This window comes from Trichogramma pretiosum, unplaced genomic scaffold (assembly GCF_000599845.2).
Source record: "Trichogramma pretiosum strain Unisexual culture from Peru unplaced genomic scaffold, Tpre_2.0 scaffold21, whole genome shotgun sequence".
In the NCBI taxonomy this organism is placed as follows: domain Eukaryota; kingdom Metazoa; phylum Arthropoda; class Insecta; order Hymenoptera; family Trichogrammatidae; genus Trichogramma; species Trichogramma pretiosum.
In genome coordinates, this window is record NW_019640940.1 from 1,925,126 (window position 1) to 1,946,636 (window position 21,511).

At 40.4% G+C, this 21,511-nt stretch overlaps 2 protein-coding genes across 2 annotated transcripts; one reads left to right on the forward strand and one right to left on the reverse strand.

Annotated features, from left to right (window-relative positions):
• Positions 1–5,071: 5,071 nt before the first annotated feature.
• Positions 5,072–6,863, forward strand: LOC106659739. Its single transcript, XM_023457892.1, has 2 exons — positions 5,072–5,264; positions 5,331–6,863. Exon 2 carries the CDS (start codon positions 5,335–5,337, stop codon positions 6,778–6,780), a length of 1,446 nt encoding a protein of 481 aa, XP_023313660.1. The 5' UTR covers positions 5,072–5,264; positions 5,331–5,334; the 3' UTR covers positions 6,781–6,863.
• Positions 6,864–9,051: 2,188 nt separating this feature from the next.
• LOC106659864 lies at positions 9,052–10,078 on the reverse strand. Its single transcript, XM_014382580.2, has 4 exons — positions 9,901–10,078; positions 9,618–9,783; positions 9,298–9,489; positions 9,052–9,228 (listed from the first exon to the last, which is right to left on the reverse strand). The coding sequence occupies exons 1-3, from the start codon at positions 9,969–9,971 to the stop codon at positions 9,415–9,417; spliced, it is 312 nt and encodes a 103-aa protein (XP_014238066.1). The 5' UTR covers positions 9,972–10,078; the 3' UTR covers positions 9,052–9,228; positions 9,298–9,414.
• Between the last annotated feature and the right edge of the window lie 11,433 nt (positions 10,079–21,511).

The window sequence follows — 21,511 nt, forward strand, 5'->3', positions numbered from 1 at the left end:
TAATTTTTTACCCCATATACCATATATACTCCCTTTCTTCTCTCGAGAATGCGTTACTTTCTTTCTTTCTTTCTTTCTCTTTTTTCTCTCGCTTCCGTTTGTGCGGCGGCCGCACCTCTGCCCCCACACACACACAACTACCACCGCTGGAATCGAAATTCTCTTAAATTATTTAAACCCCCTTTGCGTATACAGGTAGCAGAAGTAGCAGCGGCGGCAAAAGGCAAACGAAAATACATCATGCACTTTCCCGTCCGTAAGCAGCAGTTGGCGCTTCTTTCTTTTTTTTTTTTGCTTCGTGTATCCTTGGGAAATAAAAATCTTTACATTGAGAGATCGACTGCCTCTCTGATTGAATAGGGAAGAAAAAAAGAAGCGAACGAACGAACGAAGAGGGGGTTTATACATTATAAAAAACTCAGAATTACATCTTCGGTTAAAAGATATAAAAAAAAAAAAAAAAAAGGAAAAAAAATCACGGACAAGTTTTCCTCTTTCCTCTCATTATCGAAACCAGATACACTTCCCTTCGGGTGGTGGCAGCGGCGGTGAATGAAAAAAAAGAAAATAAAAAAAAAAGTCAAGGGATGAAAAAAAAAGCCCGAGCATAAAAAAGTTCTCTCTGACTGCTGCCGCTGCCGCCGTACAGTTATATATCTGTATAGACATGGAGAAGCAGAGAAAGAGAGGGCAAAATGAAAAGATCGCGCAGGTGGCAATCGGAAATTTAATCAACCTCGACAGTAGTGCTCAGAGTTTCTCTCTCTCTCTCCCTCTTTCGAGCTCTTGCTCTGCTGTGCTGCTACTGCTGCTGCTACTGCTGCTGCTGCTGGTCTCGCTTTCGCGAAATCGCACGTCGTCGAGTAAAGATTAATGAGGCATCCGGTGCAGCGCTACTTCTATGCGTGTACGTACGTATGTATGTATGTATGTATGTACATGCCCCAGGAGTAGCTGCCTTCCACTGTTGTACCTTCGAAAAGCAGCAGCAGCAGCAGCATCGGTCTCTCTTTCTATTTGTGTAGATGCGTGTATTTGTAACTTCGTTAATTTATTCCGGCTAGTAGTAGTACTACTACTGCTGCACAACTTGCCGAGTAAAGGAAAGGCATTTTGTCTGGGTGCTAAAGGCAGACGATACGTCTTTTCCGTGACGTGTATATTGTTTAGACGCCATGAGGCATTTTTCCTCGGGAAAATTTTTTCTTTTATTTTCTTCCGCTGCTTCTTCTCTGCTTCGGGGGAAACGCGGCAACTCGGACGCGCACGGCTAATTAGAAAAAACTCATTTTCTTAGGAGGGTGTATGTTATTGATGCACGCCCGAGTGTCAGTTATAAACATATTTTAATTGCCCCGCGCTGCTGCTGCTTTATTGTTTTCTATTTTACATACAAAGGAATTTTTCGTAGCAGCTTGAAATTAATTTTTATTTAATGTTTATATCAGAGCGAACACAACGGATGTAAACATTTCATTTTAACTAAAAACATGTAAGCTTACTTTTTAATCGTTGAAATAATTTTTATCCGCGAGCGATTATGCGCTGCGAGTCGAAATGAAAGACGCGAACGAGCTTTCATCGCGGATTCTTTTATTGTCGAGTCCTCTGCGCGTATCCGCAAGAAGTAACGCACCTTAATGGCTTTAAAAGTACAATTAAGAATTATTCGTACGTATATACGCGCGCTGCACGAAATGCGCTTACTACCGCCGCCGCGCGTCCATACACACGTGACGCGTACAGTGAAATTCTGCAATTAAATGCCGAAAGCTAATTTTCCTTGGGTTAAAATTTCGCATATATACGTATATAATATATAATAATACATTATATACGTGTGTACGTCTCAGTGAATTCCCTCGCGGTGCTCGACGTTCATTGTGATTTATCAAGCCGGAATTATATACGAGAGAGAGAGAGAGAGAGAGAGAGAGAGAGAGCTGCTGCTAGCTGTGTACCGCGGCTTTATGCAAGTTTATCACCATTGACTGTCAACCATCCCCCCGAAAGTCGTCGTCGTCGTCGTGTTTTTGAGCTTGTATAGAGCATTGTCCTATATATATAGCTACACATAATTCAAAACGCGCGCGGAGCGCGCAATTCAAAATGTTTCAAAAATCGTTGACGTGCGCGCGCGCCGTGAATTAGGTTGCCGTGCACCAACAGAAAAGCGAACAAAAGAGGAGCGCACGAGCTTTTTCGACCGAATTTCATTCGCCAGCTTTTTTCCCCCCTATATAGAAGAGAATAAGGCTAGATCCCCGGCTGGCACACGTGTCAAACGAACGAACATATCCCTTGTACTCTCTGCTCTATATACAGCAGCAGCGGCATGACTTTGAAATCGTCCGGTCAAAGTCCCGAAAGAGAGACAGAGAGATCTACCCGCGCGAAATATAGGAGTCGCGTAGTTGCGGGCTCTGTAGTAGTAGTAGTAGAAACACAAAAGAGAGATTTAATTGTCAATCAGAGTCTGCGAGTCCTGTGCTATCGCTACGTAGTGTATTATACGGCATTGGCAAAAGGCTCTTTCTTCGGCTTTAACGTTTGGACAGGCCGAGAGAGAGTAGTGCCCCCGACTCGTGGAATGGCATTTTCACCAGTAAAACCACACACGTAAGAGAGAAAGAGCGCAGCGAGCAACATACATCGCGCGCGCACACACATAGGTGCATCGGAGTTTATCTCTATCCTAAGGAATTTTACGATGCCACTTCCACACGCGAGAGAGAGAAAGAGATTTTATCCCTGGGATCGAGGGGCTTCGTATTATATACCTCCTTTATATATATGTACGCGTTTGTACCTATAAAATCGAATAGTGGCTTACGCGCGTACGCGATGATACGCGTTTTCGACAAATTACGTGCTGCATGCAGCTGGCTGTAATCGTAATCCATGCGCACTCGCGATCATTAAAATCACGCTCGAGCACTGCTACTATTACTACCATATACTTTTAACGATTGTATCACGTTGACAGGATGACACTCAAAAATGTTTCGTTGTGTATACTCCGAAAAAACGATTAAAAATAATAATACTGAACAATTCGATCTTTGCTCTTACTCCGCATCGCGATATAATTCATTTTATCGTTTTGATATCGAAACAATAGAAGAAGAAGAAGTAAAAAAGAAAAGAAAAATTACAAAGTATTTACACGAAGGAAATCGAAAAGTTTCATCTATCAGACCGCTGCGGCTGCTGCTGCTGTTGGCTCGTGTTTTCTCGCACACTCACACGCACACACACCCACACCCATACTTATAACAGTCGAGTAATAGAAACGAAGCACAAGCTTGAGAAATTGAATCGAACGAGCAGCGACGGCGTCGGCGGCAGCATCTTCACGGCATAACGCAGATATCGTTTCTCTTATCTGCTCCCGCGCGCGCGCGAGAGAGAGCAGTATAATACACCTGCACAAAATCTATATAGCGTAAAAAAAAAGGAAGGAACAGCAGCGTCGCGACCTTCGAGTTTTCTTATCCCTACCACCCCAACCCCCTATTACGACCACTGTGTACGGTGTATACTCTCGAGCTACTATACAAAAGGCTTTTCCTAACTCGTTGCTGCCGCCGCTGCCGCCGCTGCACACCCGGCTTTTCTTTTACATGCGCCCCCGCTGGTGAGCGCGCCTATACACACACACGCGCGCGTATATTAAAGAGGAACTTCTATTATCGTAATTTTCCAAGCCACTGAAGAAAATCCATGCGCCGCGCGTTAGCTATACTACTGCTACTACTACTAACGTATACACCGCGCTTTACTCTCTTTCCCTCCCCACTGGTTTTTTTTTTTTTTTTTTGCTTCTTTTTCCTGGTACTGCTGCTACTGCATGGCTCAAAGGACACATAGCATTTGCGAAAAGATGCCACCCAGAGAGAGAGAGGAGATTTTCTTATACATAAAGTCCTCTCTCGCTTCGTACATATATAAGTATGTATACACGCGTCTGGATCATTGCCAGGTATATGCACAAGCGGCAGCATGTTCAAGGGGAGGGAGAGAGAGGGTTGTAAAAGGTAATGCGGAGCGTAAAAGGTACTTCTCGCCGCTGCCGCTGCTTCTATACTGCTGCATATTGCGCGTCGTTCTTATCTCTCTCTCTCCTCGGAGCGATAGCTTTTTGTTTCTCGGCCGTTGCGTATAGTAGTAGTAGTGCTGCATATTTGCACAAGACAGCAGCGCGGCATAAACGAAACCGGCCTTATAGAGCGATCTCTGCCCCGTATAATCTCAGCTGCCTATAACTATTTTTGCGACTTTATACGTCGTTACTATTATGTCTGACCTCGAGCTGGGGGACTCGATAATATTGGGAAGACGACGAGGGAGTGTTAAAAAAAAATAAGCCGTAAGCTTGAAGCGCGGAACGATAAATAAGATCCGCGAGGATACGGCGCTTTTGGATGCGCTGAATACGCGATTTTTCGTGATCGATAAGAGTTGTAAACAAGTGTATTGTAAACTATTAAAGATGGATCAAAAAGATTCAAACGATTGAATTATTAAAAGTAAAAATCAATTGATTAGAAAAAACGCAGGCTATTTCATTGATAAAGATATTGCTCCTATTTTGTATGTAATATGATGCCGATAAAAAAATATGAATCTCGTATTTAAAAAATATATTCTAAACCAGACTATTAGATGATAAACTTTTACCTACTACTGAAAACGTAAACCAGTAAATATTATAGCCTTGCTCTCGTACACTGAGAAAAAAAATTCATTGATTCAATGAAATCTAATTTAATATTTTATTCACTATTAATTTAATCAAATGATTGATTGAAGCAATGAAATTTTGGTAAAAACAATTAAATATTTTGTTGGATGAAATAAAAAAAAATTATATCAATGAAATTATTTCATAGATTGTATTTAAATAAATATTTCTTAAATCAATGAATTTTTTCTCTCTGTATAATAGCTTGCAAGCGAGTACGTTTGAATTTTTAGGTTTTCGGACTTCGATACGGCGCATGCGCGCAACGTGCTGTCTCGTCGTTGAGCGCGCAGTCCACAGTTCCAATATGAAAGTGAAAGCCGAAAAGCATTTTACGTGACTTCGGCGGGCATGTGGGATATAGTTACACGCAGACGGCAGATGGCCATGTGTTTTTTATTCTCTGTATTCTCGGTATTATAGATCGTAGCGTGTGAACACAGTTCAGTGTAGGTTACGACGCCGCAACGTGAACAACGAAATAATATCTCGTCTATACGGCAGCAAGTGATTGATAAAAGTAATACTTATTACATATTACGTGAAAATTGTGTAACAAGTGCGTTGTGTATTTGTGACTGCGCAGAACCATGCCCACTTCAGACCGCTTGGAAAAATTGAGGAGGCTGCGAAACGGTGTCAATTGGGATCTCAAAGAGGACCGTCGCCAATGTCTCAATAAACTTCATCGCTTGGTCAGCAAATGGACGGACCAAATTCCCGATCCCCGAGACGCTTTTCGGCCCGCAGAAATCGACTTGCTTCTATCGGATTCCCTAAGTTACGGCACTAAAGATCGGGTTTACTATTGTAGGTTTAAATTCCTCTTCAATCTAATGGAGATCGACTACAAAGACAAGCCCGAGGTCGACGAAGACGGCGAGCCGCTGTTGCGCCGCACCACGACGCTGCATCGCTTGGCCAGGGGCGAGTACAAGAACTGCTACAGTGACGATTGCGTGAGAGTCAACATAATCCCCGATGTATTTAAAATCTACGACGAGAACAATTACGCCGACGAATTGGGATTGACGCACTTCCACGTGGCCTGCAAATTCAACTGTTTCAAAGTCGTCGAGAAATTTCTCGAGCTCGGCCAGGTCGATCCCAATCACCTCGTGCCGGAAACGGGCGATTCGCCGCTGCACTTGGCTCTGGACAACGGCGTGCACTTCGCGTTAGCCAAACTGCTGCTGCGGAAAGGCGCCGATCCGAATGCAGTCGACGCGAAGGGATCGACGCCTCTGCACGCTATTCTTCGGAAATTCTCGGACGAGGACACGGTGAACGGATTCTTCGATATCTGCGACAAGATAAATAAGTTGGTGCGAGTCGACGTCGAGGACAAGTTGGGCCAAACACCTCTGCAGTTGGCCGTGGCGAATCTCTGGCCTAAAACCGTCGATCGACTCTTGGATCGTGGCGCCGATCTGTCGAGCTTCGTTTTTCCCGACGAGAGTCTTTTCTTTAAGAGTCTTGACAAGTCGTTTAAAGCGGTTTATCATTTGAACAAAAGTAAATTAAAATTACAATATGTATCAAACGCTCTGGCCGTCGTCGAACGTTTGGTAAAAGGAGGATACGAGCTGGACCTAAGCGACGTCCTGACGATCATGAAATTGTTCGCCAAGTACGAATTTTTCGAGAATTCGGATCTGCTCGACTCTTGGCTCAGCTTCGAGGACTACTCGAGCAAGACGAAAGAGATAATGCTGACAGAGGGCCTGTCGCTCTACGACTTGATCCAGTTGCAACCCAAAGAGACGGCGAAACATCTCAATTACAAGGACTACTACGAGTTTCGGCGCACGCAAGATAAGCGTTGGTGCGCGCTCAACGCGAGGCAACTTGAAGCTTGCGCTCTTCATCTGTGCGAGAAAATGTCGAGAAAATTTTTCGAACGTTGGGCGCTGGATTCTTTTATGGAACTGACTCACTGTCGGCTGCCGATTCTCTGCTGCGACTTGATCGTCGATAATCTAAAGAACCAAGATTTATATAATATTTGCTTGGCGGCTGCGGGCCGAAGCTCTTGATGTAGATTCCGCATTATGTCTGAAGTATTTATTTTTTGTGTGCACGGTGTAATTGAATGCTGAATTTTGTCATTGAAATAAATAAATTTAAAAAAAAAAAGAATTCATTCATTTGGTTTGACTTTAATTTTTTTTCCTAAACAGAGAAAGAAGTACAAGGTCCCTTGCATTCGCTCCTTGAATACCCATGATGTACAGGACATTCGAGATTTGGGTGCACTGCAATTTGGGTGACCTACAAATTTATGCTCAGAGAGACATTGATGTTTGGTGATCTACTCAAGTGACTTTGAAACTCAAATTTCTTGTCACACTTATCACACGCATATTTTTTTTGTTTATAGTGAACTATATTTCGATGTCTTATCATGCTTCCTTTCCCATGTAAGTGGCTCTAGACAAATATCAAAAAATACTCTGGATTTTTTTTTCCAACTAATATCCATGCCAGTGTCTAAATTAACAATAGATTCTTCCAGTTAATGTCACGAACTATGAACAAGTAAAATTTATCTTATGATATTATTTCACATTTCCACGTTAAAGACAACAATCATACTATACGATTTATTTTGCTGAAAACATGCTCAGTATATTAAAGAGGCACTGTCATTACTTTTTAGCATCGTACATTTGAAACTACACTATTTCGAAATTCTAGCTTGGGGATGATTGGAGAAATGGGTTTAGTCTCATAAAACGAAGTTCTCAAAAAAAGTTCTTAGTACGCAAGTAAATTCTTACATTTATAATTATAAAATCGTATTTAATGTATGTAAAGGTTGGATTCGAAATTTTTTGAACTAATCTGCGTGATCGATTATCAGATTTTTATCGTGTGTCAGAGACTCGAGTAAAGTATCAAAGTGGGTATAAAATCTTAGTAAGGTTGCTTTAGAAAAGTTGCAGGAAACCCGTCTAGGTTTTCAATCTACTGATCCAATCGTAAAAGCAAATCTATGTACAGAAGATTTAAATTTTGAGAAACTGGACGTTTAAAACACGCTCCGAGCGTGTCAATTTTTTTATTCGTGTTTTAAAGGTTAGTTTGAGATTCAGAAATAATCTAATCTAATTAATATAAGAGCCATTGCGATTATAGATGGAATTGAACCTCTTAGAGCCACTTCATGTAAGTACAAGAAATATTTTAGTTTTAGCGTCGTCTATATCTATAATATAATCTATATACATACGCCCTCTGTAGTTAATAATGTTCATTTCATTTGTTTGATTTGATTGATGATTGATGAGATGATGATGATGATGATGGTGTTTGATGTTTGATAGATAATTGAAGAAGAAAGTCAGTTTTCAGTGCTGTCGTCCATTATCATAACGAAGCGCGATGAGTTTCAGCGAAAGTGATTTTAGTTCGACAGAGGAACTAAATAACATTCAAGTAGGAGATGCCCACTGTGTAAGTTTTTTTCATTTTTTAATTTAACTAGAAATCTATCTGCGCGCTACGCACGCCAGGAACTCTTATGAGTATGTAATTTAATATATGGAAATATTTTGAAAATAATAATCAATTAAGATATTATTAACTACAGAGGGCGTATATAGATGACACTAAAATATTTCTTGTACTTATATGAAGTTGGCTTTAAGAGGGTTCAATTCGATCTATAATCGCAATGGCTCTTTTATATATTAGATCGTAATTATTGATGAATAAATTACTTGGTATTGTAGAAAAGACATATGATACAAATCTTGAATGTCTCATTGTATCAGAACACTGATTTGACTCATTTTTCATGCTTAAATCATTTCTAATTACTCAGAAAGCAATTTCTTATATTCTTTAAACCGTCATTAAAGATTTTTTTTCTTATACTTTGCTAATTTATGATGATTTTAATTTCTCATTGTATTACTTGAAACTATTAAAATAATTTTCCTAGAAATAATCTTAAATAATTTCAAAATTCAATGTGTATATGCATGCTAAAAATGTTCAATTATTTATGTAAACTCATCAACAACATCAAGTGATTTTTAATAAAATGATGCAACGAACATTCATTTAATACAAATGAATAAAATTTGATTTGAATAATTACTAATAATTTTACTTATATTTTATACATAGTAATTCACATTTGAAAATTTATAATAATTGAATCATTAATATTATACTTCATCAGATGATTATAATTTGTTTCTGTAACCGTTATAAACGGAATCAAAATCTAACACCTTTTTTTCTATTATTGTAATACCATTTTCAGATTCAAGTTTTAAAACAGGTGGTCCTGGTGGATATCTTTCCATCACTCCTACAACATGGACTGAATCTTCCTTATCGAGTGGTATCTCAACATGATCAGTATTTATTTTTATTTCAAAGTTTGTGCTCTCCATCTGTTATTGATCCTACATAAAATACAAATTCTTGATTTTTGAAAAATCTCAATGAATTTTTTATGTAGGCGTCCATTTCTGAAAAATAATTTTTTTAAAAAAATGATATTGGTTTAAAAGAAAACTTTGAAATTTTGTACAACTTACCAACTTTTGCTCCAATGCGTGAGTACGCATCAATAATTGAGCAGCTTACAACTTGAGACGATGTTGATGATTTATTTAGTGATCCACATACTTCAATACAGGAATTTTCTTTCACTATTAGCTCAATATCCATATTTCCATGGTTATTGGTTTCGATACTTTTTGCGCTTTGACATTACCAACGTAAACAATCTGTAAGTCACAAATAAGTAAGTTATTTGGTTAATTAAAATATAAGGAGGTACGTTATATAATTTTCATTATCATAATAAATAAAAAATTATACAAAATTACAGAGAATTAATATCAAAATTACATACCTCGTCTATCTCTTTAATCTCTTCGAGTAGGTGTGTTAAATTATTCCAGGCGGTAACCTGAATCTGACGTCCTGTATTGTTATTTACAACAATTTTTATGTACTTATTTTTTGTTCCTTTACAGTCGAAATTGTCAGATACTCTGCATACTCTTCCCACAACATCACTGAAATAAAAAACAATTTTATTAATAAAACTTCAAATTAAACCTCTTTTATAAATAGGTTATAAATGTTTTTTTTAATGTTTTTCATAATTAAATTAAAAAATGAAAAAAACTCACACTGTGGCATCTCCCACTTGAATATTATCAAGTTCTTCATTAGAACTAAAGTCGCTCTCACTGAAACTCATCACTCCGTTTTGTTTCACTCCGTTTTGTTAATGGACGACAACACAGACAGAGACAACTGACTTTCTTCTTCTTCTTCTTCTCCTTCTTTCTTTCTTTCTGTCTTTGTTTCTTCTTTATGGGGGGACCACACAGACCACACAGACAACTGACAACTTTCCAATATCAATCAAAGACCATCATCATAATCGTCAAACAAAAGAAATGAACATTATTAACTACAGAGGGCGTATGTATATATAGATTATAGATATAGATGACACTATAGATGACATAGATAGAAGACACTATAGATAGATGATGACACTAAAACTAAAATATTTCATGTACTTACATGAAGTTGGCTCTAAGAGGGTTCAATTCGATCTATATAGATTTATAGTAAGTTTTAAACGCGCTTCATGCGAGTAAGTTTTTTCGTTCGTGTTTTGAGGTTACTCAAGTACTAACTGTCTGTTGGAACCTTCGGGTTCCAGGAACCTTTTTTGTTATACATAGCGTTTTTTTGGCTCTAGACGCTATTCGCCTTCAATTAAAAAATCTGAAAAAAGTTGAAATTATGTATTTTTATGAAGAAAAAAAAAATAAAAATTTTCCAGATTTTTTTGCAAAATTCCGGAAAAATAATGACACCATAAGATTCTTCGTCAAATTTTACATTGATAATGATTGTCAACTCAAAAAGTAGGAGTGTACAATTATTGACAATTATTGAAAAATCATGTCGCGGTGAAGCGAGTCCTGTTTTACAGTCGCTGCACTACTGTTCCACTTGAATTCGTGAATAATTTTATACTCATACTTTTCGAGTTGACAATCATTATTATTATCAATGTAAAATTTGACGAGGAATCTAATGATGCAATTATTTTTCCGAAATTTTGCATGTTTGTTACATCACACATTTTTCGCAATTATTTCGGTAAATACGTAATGTTCTCAACGGAAATTTTTTTAATGATAAAGTATACATATCAATGTTGTGAACTGTAATAAGAAGTAAAAAAGTGTAAAAAAACATAAAATTCTGAAATAATAATTTATTTATCTTAAATGTTACAATTTTTACTTATGAGTTTGAAATTCTGGTCAAGTCCGCATGTGATCGCATCGACCGCAGCGAGTGATTTTCGTGAAACAAGTCAGCTGGACACAAATTTTGCATTTGTTTCGCGTTATCTTGAACAATTTTACACTGACACTTTTTAAATTGATAGTTCATTCGGATGTAAAATTTTACGGGGAATCGATTGGTTCAGTTATTTTTTCAGTATCTTGCATATTAACCAAGATATGAGGGAAAAAGTGTTTTTATCTACGTACGAGGTACGACTGCTCACTCCGAAAAATGCTTTTTTCTGCCACACCGCGGTGCCAGCAGTTAGAACACAGAATACAGAATACAGAACTTAGCGTACGAATATAGTCCAGTGTAGGTTACGACGTCTCAGCGCGAGCAACGTTAATAATATCTCGAATCTACTGCAGCAAGCGATTGATAAAAGCAAAAAATATTTCATATTACATTAAAGTTGTACCAAGTGTGTTGTGTATTTGTGAATGCGCAGAACCATGCCCACTTCAAACCCCTTTAAAACATTTATATTGAGGAGCCTGCGAAACGGTGTCAATTGGAAAATCAAAGAAGACCGTGACCGATGTCTTGGTAAACTTCATAACCGATTGGAAGGGCCAACTATCCGATCTCCGAAGCGCTTTTTGTCCCTCAGAAATCGACTTGCTTCTATTAGATTCCCTAAGTTACGGCAGTAAAGATCGGGTTAATTATCGTAGGTCTGAATTCCTCGTTTTTCTAATCGATAATGGCTACAAAAGCAATCCCGAGGTCGACGAAGACGGCGAGCCACTGTTGCGCCGCACCACAGTGCTGCATCACTTGGCCAGGGTCGAGTACAAGAACCGCTACAAGGACAATCAGTTGAGATTAGCTATAATCCCTGATTTATTTAGAATCTACGACGAGAACAATTACGTCGACGAATTTGGAATGACGCATTTCCACGTGGCCTGCCAGTATGGCCTCAAAGACGTGGTGAAGAAATTTCTTGAGCTCGGCCGGGTCGATCCCAATCTCCTCGTGACAGAAACGGGTGATTCGCCACTGCACTTGGCTCTGGACAACGGCGTGCACTTCGCGTTAGCCAAACTGCTGCTGCGGAAAGGCGCCGATCCGAATGCAGTCAATGCGAAGGGATCGACGCCTCTGCACGTTATTTTCAAGAAATTCTCGGACGAGGACACGGTGAACAGATTCTTCGATATCTGCGACAAGATAAATAAGTTGGTGCGAGTCGACGTCGAGGACAAGTTGGGCCAAACACCTCTGCAGTTGGCCGTGGCGAATCTCTGGCCGAATACCGTCGATCGACTCTTGGATCGTGGCGCCGATCTGTCGAGCTTCGTTTTTCCCGACGAGAGTCTTTTCTTTAAGAGCATTGACAAGTCGTTTAAAGCGCATTATTTGATCACTAGTACATTAAAATTACAATATGTACCGCGCATTATGCTCATCGTCGAATGTTTGGTAAGAAGAGGATACGAGCTGGAGCGAAGCGACGTCCTGACGATCATGAAATTGTTCATCAAGGACGGATTTTTCGAGAAGTCGTATATGTTTAGGCATTTGGCTCAGCATCGAAGACTACTCGAGCAAATTGAAAGAGTTAATGCTGACAAAGGGCCTGTCGCTGTACGACTTCATCCAGTTGCAAACAAAAGAGACGGCGAAACATCTCATTTACAGTAACAACTGCGAGTTTTCGCACGCGTTTAAAAGATGTTGGGACAAGCTCGGCGAGTGGGAACGCGAGGCTTGCGCTCTGCAACTGTGCGAGAGAATGTCGAGAACATTTTTCGAACGTTGGGCACTGGATTCTTTTATGGAACTGATTCACTGTCGGCTGCCGATTCTCTGCTGCGACTTGATCGTCAAGAATCTAAAGAACCAAGATTTATATAATATTTGCTTGGCGGCTGCGGGCCGAAGCTCTTGATGTAGATTCCGACTTATGTCAGAAGTATTTATTTTTTATGTGCACGGTGTAATTAAACTCTGAATTTTGTCATTGAAATAAATAAAAAAACCCGAATTCATTAATTTAATTAGACTTTAATTTTTTTCCAAGACAGAAGAAGAAGTACAAGGACGTCTTGCATGCACTCCTTGAATACCCAATGATGTACAGGACACTCGAAATTTAGGCCCACTACATTTTACAAATATGTGACCTGTACATTTATGCTCAAGAAAGACAGAGATAGTGAATTATCATTTCATTTATTTACGCGTCGGTAATGCGAGCCTAAAATCTTTGTATACTTCCGGCTATGTTTAACCCACGCCGCGTGCATTATAATAACAGCCGAACGCGATGTCGTTATCTCTTTTACTGTACGATGATGCATCCCTCCTCATCTACAATTATAATATACTAGTTCACGATGCACTACTGTGTTTATTTTAAGTCACTGCAGTATTTGCTTTAATGCTGCACAGCCACGGGCCGAGGTTATTGTAACGTTCTCATAGCTCGTTGCGCAGCTTCGGGATCTATTGTTGTGTGCAACTGGGGGTATTTTGAAGGAAAAGATTCAGACCTTAGACTTTAGATTTAGACCTTTTTTTTAAGACCTGTTGCAGTTCTTAATATAAATCGAGGCTAGCTTGCGTTGTGACTACGCGAGTATCCGAAACAAATCGATTGGATCGAGTCTAATACTCGAGATTTATTTTGCGAATACCCCATCGATCATGATCTCGAATTTTGAACTTTGTTTCGTGAGACATGATCGAATAAAACAGCCATATAACGGGATAAACTATTCAAGTGAAGATTCGTACTCGAAACGACTATATCAGTCTCTGCTCAAAGCGTGAAATGATATTTTTCGGTCTCCGTGTACATATGAAAAATCGTAAAAGGGCCTAAGCCTTAAAAAGAGATGACTTTGTCTTGGCCGCTAGTTTTTTTCGGTAGTTGCGCGCCACGTGGTCACATCGATTGCAGTTAGAACTAAAGTTAGCCAAAACCAATGATTTCGTTTCTTTGTAAAATTTTAGTCTGGTGTACAAATATAACGCCAACACAATACAGGAAACAATGATTTATATTAATAGGTTGCACACAGTTTGTGGTAAGACACCGTCGTATTGACAAAATTTTTATTTTAGAATCACGCAGTATCATTTTTACACATTTCATTGATAAAATACACATTATTTATTTAAAAATTATTCAGTAATTATAATTGAAAAAATTTGAAGTCATGCTTAACAATAAAAACTATTACAATGAAAAATTGATAAACGTTTTCTATGATATTGCAATTGAGCGAAGAAAAGGAGAGGTAAATTTCTTCACCTTCAATCGTTGCGAGTCACAAGCTTTTTTTTCGCCATTCGTTCAGCTTTTTTTTTGGACAATGTTCGGTTATACCGGCAAACTAAACAGTTATAGCACCGATCCAAATGCTTGTCTCTGGAAATTTTCTGGACTGTTTTTCGGGGTCTGCTCAAATTCGATCGAGGTCTGGATTTCTTTTTTTTGCTCTCGTTGCTCACGTCATTTCTGTGGCATTCGTGGACTATTTCTCGATGCCTCATCAAATCGCTTTGAGTCCTGAATGTCTGCTCGCACTTGTCGCGTGAATAATCTTTGTGACCTTCCTTGACAGTTTCGTGTATCTTCAGGTGTGAGATCAAGCTAGATTTGCGTCCGAATTTCTTTTCGCATTTGTCGCATTGATAAACTTTGTGATCTTCGTGCACTGTCTTTAGATGTCTGATTAAATTCATTTTTAGTCCAAATTTCTTTTCGCACTTGTCGCGTGGGTAATCTTTGCGACCATCGTGAACTGTTTTTTGGTGGACAAGCAAATGCTGTTTATATCCAAATTTCTTCTCGCACTTGTCGCATGCGAAATCTTTGCGACCTTCATGTACAGTCCTTTGATGAGCGATCAAATTCGATTTATGCCCAAACTTCATTTCACACTTGTCGCATGCGAAATCTTTGCGATCCTCATGGATTATTTTTATGTGCGCGAGTAAATTATGTTTTAGACCAAATTTTTTTTCGCAATTGTCGCATGCATAATTTTTTTGACCCTCGTGTACTGTTTTTTGGTGTCTGATCAAATTACCTCGTTCTCCGAATTTCTTTTTGCACTTGTCGCATGGGAAATCTTTGCCACCTTCGTGGACTGTCCTTTGGTGTCTGATCAAATTACATCGTTCTCCAAATTTCTTCTCGCACATGTCACACGTGTAATCTTTACGAACTTCGTGTACCGTCTTCAGGTGGGTGTCCAAACTCGATTTTCGAGTAAATGTCGTCTCGCACTGGTCGCATGCAAAATCTTTGCGTCCTTCGTGGACTGTCCTTTGGTGTCTACTCAATTTTGATTTTTCTCCAAATTTCTGTTCACACGCGTCGCATGAGTAATCTTTGCGACCTTCGTGCACTGTTTTTTGGTGTTTAATCAAATTACTTTGAATCCCAAATTTTTTCTCGCACTTGTCGCATCGGTAATCTTTGCGACCGTCATGGACCGTCTTTTGATGGGAAAGCAAACTACATTTGTATCCAAATTTCTTCTCACATTTGTCACATGTGTAATTAATGTGACCTTCATGTACTGTTGTTTGATGGCATAGCAAACTCAGTTTTTGTGTAAATTTTTTCTCGCACTTGTCGCACGCGTAATTCTTTTGTTCATTGTGAACTGCATTTCGATGTTTTATCTTGCTTCCTTCCTGTGTAACTTGCTCCTGACAAATATCAAAAACTACTTTGAATTTTTCCTTACTAATATCCATGTCGGTTCCTAAGTTAATCAGTAAACTCTATCAGCTAATGTAACGAAGTATGATTAAGTTAAATTTATCTTTTGATTATGTCTGTATTATGTCTGGTTTCGACGTTAAAGATAAAACTCGTACTATGATTCGTTCAGCTAGTAACATGCTGAGTGTTCAAGAGGCGTTGTCATGACTATTTACAACTGTTTTGTTTACAATTATCTTTATGTGTGTATTTATTTGTGCACAGTCCACATATCTTTGAATTATCTCAAAATTCAAGCTTGACGATGATTGAAGACATTTTTTTACTCTCACTAAGCAAGGACTTAAAAAAAGTACCCAGTAATATACAAATAAATCCTTACATTTATACTTAGACAATCATTTTTAATATATAGGTCAGATTCGAGCTTTTTTAAACTTACCTGCGTGACTAATTATCAGATTTTTACCGTGAGTCAGGAACTTTTATACTATATCAAAGTGGGTTTAAAATCTAAGTAAGGTTGGTTTGTAAAAGTTACTTGGTTTTCAATGTATTGAACCGATCGTAAAATCAAATCCATGTACGGATGATTGAACTATTCAGAAATCAAATAATTTCAGCCATTTCATCGATTTCAATGTCGATCATCATGTATTATGCTCAAAATTCGCTCACTTTTGATAGAATTTCACGCACCGAATCCAATTTCAGGTGAACGCAGCCTAATATTGTAACGGCTCTATCTGTCTCTTTCACGCGCTACACATATCCGTACGAGTTTCTCAGTCAAACTTCGCCTATGCACGAACAGATGGAGTCGTTCAATCAAACGATTAGAAAGATGTAAGTCAAGTGAAGTAGGCGTGTACATGTGGCCTCCACCACATCTCTATGCTACACTTTCACCTTCTCTACTGAACATGACTCGCGTTACTTCCATCTCCCATTGCATCGGCCTACACGTGTTTTATACACTACGCGCAGTAGGTAGATCGTTACATTGATCATCAGTACACATTACGTCGCCACAGCGTCAAGATCGCATCAACCGCAGCGAAAACAAGAAAAAGTGCGCCTCAAGTTATATTAAAAACTCGAAAAGATATCTCAAATTACGGACTGTGTGTGCAAGTGCAATTAAGCTAAACAATGGACGCGATGTCGCTCGACGAAGAATCGACATTCGACGACTATGATTCCGAAGAATACTACGGCCAAGTCAACGAGGAAAAACTCAGGGAATTGCGAGAAAAGGTTAATTGGGAGATGCTAGCGGAGCGACGCAATTATCTCCGTGACTTTTATTCCTTGATTCGTGATTGGAAGGGCCGACTGCCGAATCTGCGGGACGTGTTTCGCGGCGCGGAAATCGATCAGCTCGTTCGCGAGTCCATCGAGTACGTGAATTGCGGCAACGACGAGATCGACCTCGGGACCCTCGTGAGGTTCGTGATCTCGACCGGCTACAAAGATGAGCCCGATCGGCTTGACGACGCAGCCAAGCCACTGGCTCTGCGCTCCACGGCGCTGCTATGCGCGGCCAAGAGTAGCCTCGATTACCTCGTGGCCGATCTGTTCCGCTTGTACGACAGCTGCGACGTGAATTACCGCGACGAAACTGGATTGACGCATTTCCATGTGGCCTGCAAGTACGGCTGCCAAGAGATGGTGGAGAAATTCCTCGAGGCCGGTCAGGATCCGAACGTCGTTTGGCGAGAGACGGGCGACTCGCCGCTTCATCTGGCCGTGGAATATTATCAGCCCCGAGTGATTTCTTTGCTGCTGAGCAGAGGCGCCGACCCGAGCCTGGCCAACGGAGAGACTCCTCTGCACTGCGCCGTGCGCCGCGAGGACGACTTTTTCTCCCACTTGCCAAAGCCGTTCCAGGAGCTGATCGACGGATGCAGCGGTAAACTCGACGCGCGAGACAAGTCGGGCGATACGCCGCTGCACTCGGCGCTGAGACTGGGCCGGATGGTCTGGGCCAGAGAGCTGCTGAGGCACGGCTCCGATCCGAATCTGGCCAACGACGAGGGCTCGACGTCGCTGCACGTCATCTGTCAGAGGCCGGAAATTCCAGGCGCCCCGAGCGATCACTGGCTGTATATGCTGTACTGTGCCTACTACGAGGATCGGCTGGAGACACCGCGGGAGGTGCTGGTCGACGCCCGGGACAAGTTGGGCAGGTCGCCGCTGTACTTGGCTCTGAGCAAGGACAATTACAACAGGGCATTGGTCGCCGAGCTGCTGATAACCGGAGGCGCCGATCCTAATAAGGCCGATGCCGAGGGCTCGACACTTCTGCACTTGGCTGCTCGGTGCAGCAGCAGCGACGACCAAGCCGACAGGACGGCGAGGCACTTGTTCCAACTAGGTTGGCCGGAGCTGATCGACGCCCGGGACAATCGGGGTAGGACACCGCTTCACTTGGCTCTGACCCACGGCAGGAAGAAGCTGGCCGAGTCTCTGCTGCGGAGAGGCGCCGATCCGCGCCTGACCGACACCAGAGGAGGATCGACGGCTCTGCACGCGGCTTGCAGGAGGGCCGCCCCCGGGGGACGCGAGCTAGACGACGACGGCTCGGTGCAGCTGATATTCGAGATCTGCGACGAGTTAGGTGAGACGTTGTCGGTCGACGCCAAAGATAAGGAGGGCCTGACACCGCTGCAATGGGCCGTGGCGAGTCTCCAGCCGAGGAACGTCGAGGCTCTCTTGGCGCGGGGAGCGGATCCGGCCGACTTCGTTTTCCCCGCCCCGAGTCGCTTCGACGAGGCCTTCGAAGGATGGGACGCCGGTGCCTGGCGAAATTTCAAGCTGGATCCGGCCTCGAGTGCTGCGCTGGTCGTCGAGCTCCTGGAGAGCATGGGATACGAGCTGGACCGAAGCGACGCCTACAACTTGATGAAATTTTTCTCCAAGAACGGGATGTTCGACGAGTCGGCGGCGAATCTCGAAAATAGGTGGTACGACGACGATGAGTTCCGGGCCAAGGCGGAGAAAATAACGATCGATTCTGGTCTGTCTCTCTACGATCTGATGCAGTTACGACCCAAAGAAGCGGCGCAACTGGCCCCGGTCTACCGCCGTGTCGCCTATGCGAACGATGAATTTATGGAGCTGCCCGAAGGGGGCAAGGAGGTTTGCGTCTCGCGTCTGTGCGAGAAAGTATTGAGACGATTTTACAGCGGATGGGCATTGGAACCTTTTATGGAGCTGATACGATGTCGGCTGCCGATTCTCTGCTGCGATATGATCGTCGAGCAGTCAGCCAATGGAGATTTGTGGCACATCTGTTTGGCTGCTGCGGGCCAGAGCTCGTGATGACGATAATTAGTATTTTTCCATGTCTCATATGTTATATATTTTACGTATAATTGAAATAAACACATTTAAAAAATAACAATTATTATCGTTTTGTTGATTCATTACCAAGGTATCTTATGCAAAAATATAAAGAAAAATATTTTTACTTTAATCCAATTAAAAAAGTTCAAATACTCGAAAAAAGCACAAGTACCCCTACAAATTGAATCGAAAAAAAAGCTCATCGGATCATATACTCCCATCTGTTGTCTGTCTTTTATAAATTTAAAAATCTCTCCTCGAAGATCGAATAAAAAAAAGGTAAATAAAAGCATACATCCAGTAATAAAAGAAAATGATGCTTGATAATTCGCTCGGTAATATAACTGCAGGGCCGGCAGCGAGAGAGAGAAAGAGAGAGATGCAAATTCGCGCGCACATATTCCGCGCGCGTACATACATAACGGCAGCAATCACGTTCCTCGGGATTATAATGGTTAAAATTTACAACGATACACCGTATACAACAACAATAATATATACACATCGTCGCGAATTGAACTCGTCGAATTAACATACGCGTAAATGTTATATATGCAATACGTATTATTACGTGCGCGTGTGTGTGTCTGCGGAACATCAACACAAACTCACCCTGCACGGACGGAACTCCGGCTATAATGCGGACGACGGTCCGAGGGGCTGCAGCAGCGCACACAATCCGACTGCGACGACGTCGACGACGTCGAATGCATTAAAACCGGCTGCGTACGTATACATATATGCACCGGGCCGCGTTGCGCTAGAGCGAGCGAGCGTGTGTGTGTGTGTACGCGCATAATGAGCCAGGTACACAATGCCATTGTGTTTGTTTCCCAGTTTGTGTGTGCATGTGTGTGGGTGGGTGCGTGCGTTACATACACATCTGGGAGAAAGAGAGAGACATATTATTCTATATGGTGAAAAATATCATGTGCATTCGTGAAACGAGGGTGATTTTGGTGAATCATTTCTAATGGAGCCGTAATATGTTATTATTGTTGTTTCGGGCATAGAAATGCGCGTGTCGACGCATGCTTACGAAAGCTAGAACTTTTCAAAACTCTATGAGCTTGAATTATATGCAAATATTATATCCAATGAATAAATAATATATATATAGTCTTGATAAAATTTTAATCGATTTATGTATGCGATTGCGATACGTCATTTCATTCTTAGACAGATTTTTTAATTTTCTGGACTTTATCATAAAGATATTTTTCAAACATAGAAAAAAGCTTTTGTATTTTAATTCATCAATTTTTTTATTTCAGATAAATTAAATCCGACTTGGTTCTTTACGCCTGACTTTCCAGAGTACGGATGTGCGTATAAGAATTCAAGTAATTTTGTGATTGTGATTTGGATAGCCTTTAAGGAACTAGCCCGAAATCTGACATTAAATTAATTTTACTAAAATTGATGCATTTCAAATGTATTTAACAAATAGCTTATTCTAAATTACCTGATAATTTCATTTGATTCAACTTTATTATTGTATCTATATATAATCATAAAAATGAATCGAGTTGCTTAGGCGGACATTTTTTCATCTGTAAAGATATTATTCAACATTTTTAATTACTCTCTTAGTAAAGAAATTTTACGAGTAAAACCATTACATGTATACAATGTATACAATCTTACATGCACATGTATACAAACGCGGGAATACGATGTTGACATGAGGCCACGAGTCAATTTGTTTAACCGTTGGTATTGATAGAACCGTGATTTTACTCGGACATCTTAGACGTCAGATTTTAATTTAAATTAATATATTCTATATAAAATAGTAATATTATTCATAAGACACCAAACAATTTTAAATATATAGTTTCATCGGTATCACAGCATTTCGAAAAAATGGCGATTCCAATCGATATACATTATTTTAAGAGTAAAGATAATGCAGATGCACTTATAAAACTTCAACAGTACATAATTACGGATCAAGAGTTGGATGACGAAGAAATTTCAAGAAATATGCTACTTGCGTCAGTGAACATAGATCCTATTACACCTGAATTATTAGCTCAGTTTAAAGAGGCGATTCGTTGTTATTCAATCTATTATTGGAACAGAATGAACCTGTATGATGTAAATCCAGCTATATTACTAGTCGCTTACATCGAATATGTTCGGTACCCCGAGCCAGATTACGAGGAACATGATAAGTTATATCGTCTCGACGAACGAAAGGTGATCGAGGCATATAAAAAACTGTGTCCTTTTCGAAAACAAAAAGTACCAGACAAAAAAACACTCGATTATGCTAAAAGTTATTAAAATTAAATTAAAAAGTAAAAAGATAATTAAATTAACACGATTAAGAAATAAAAAGTAATGGCATTTTCTGCTTTTCATAACTAATTTCGTGGAAAATT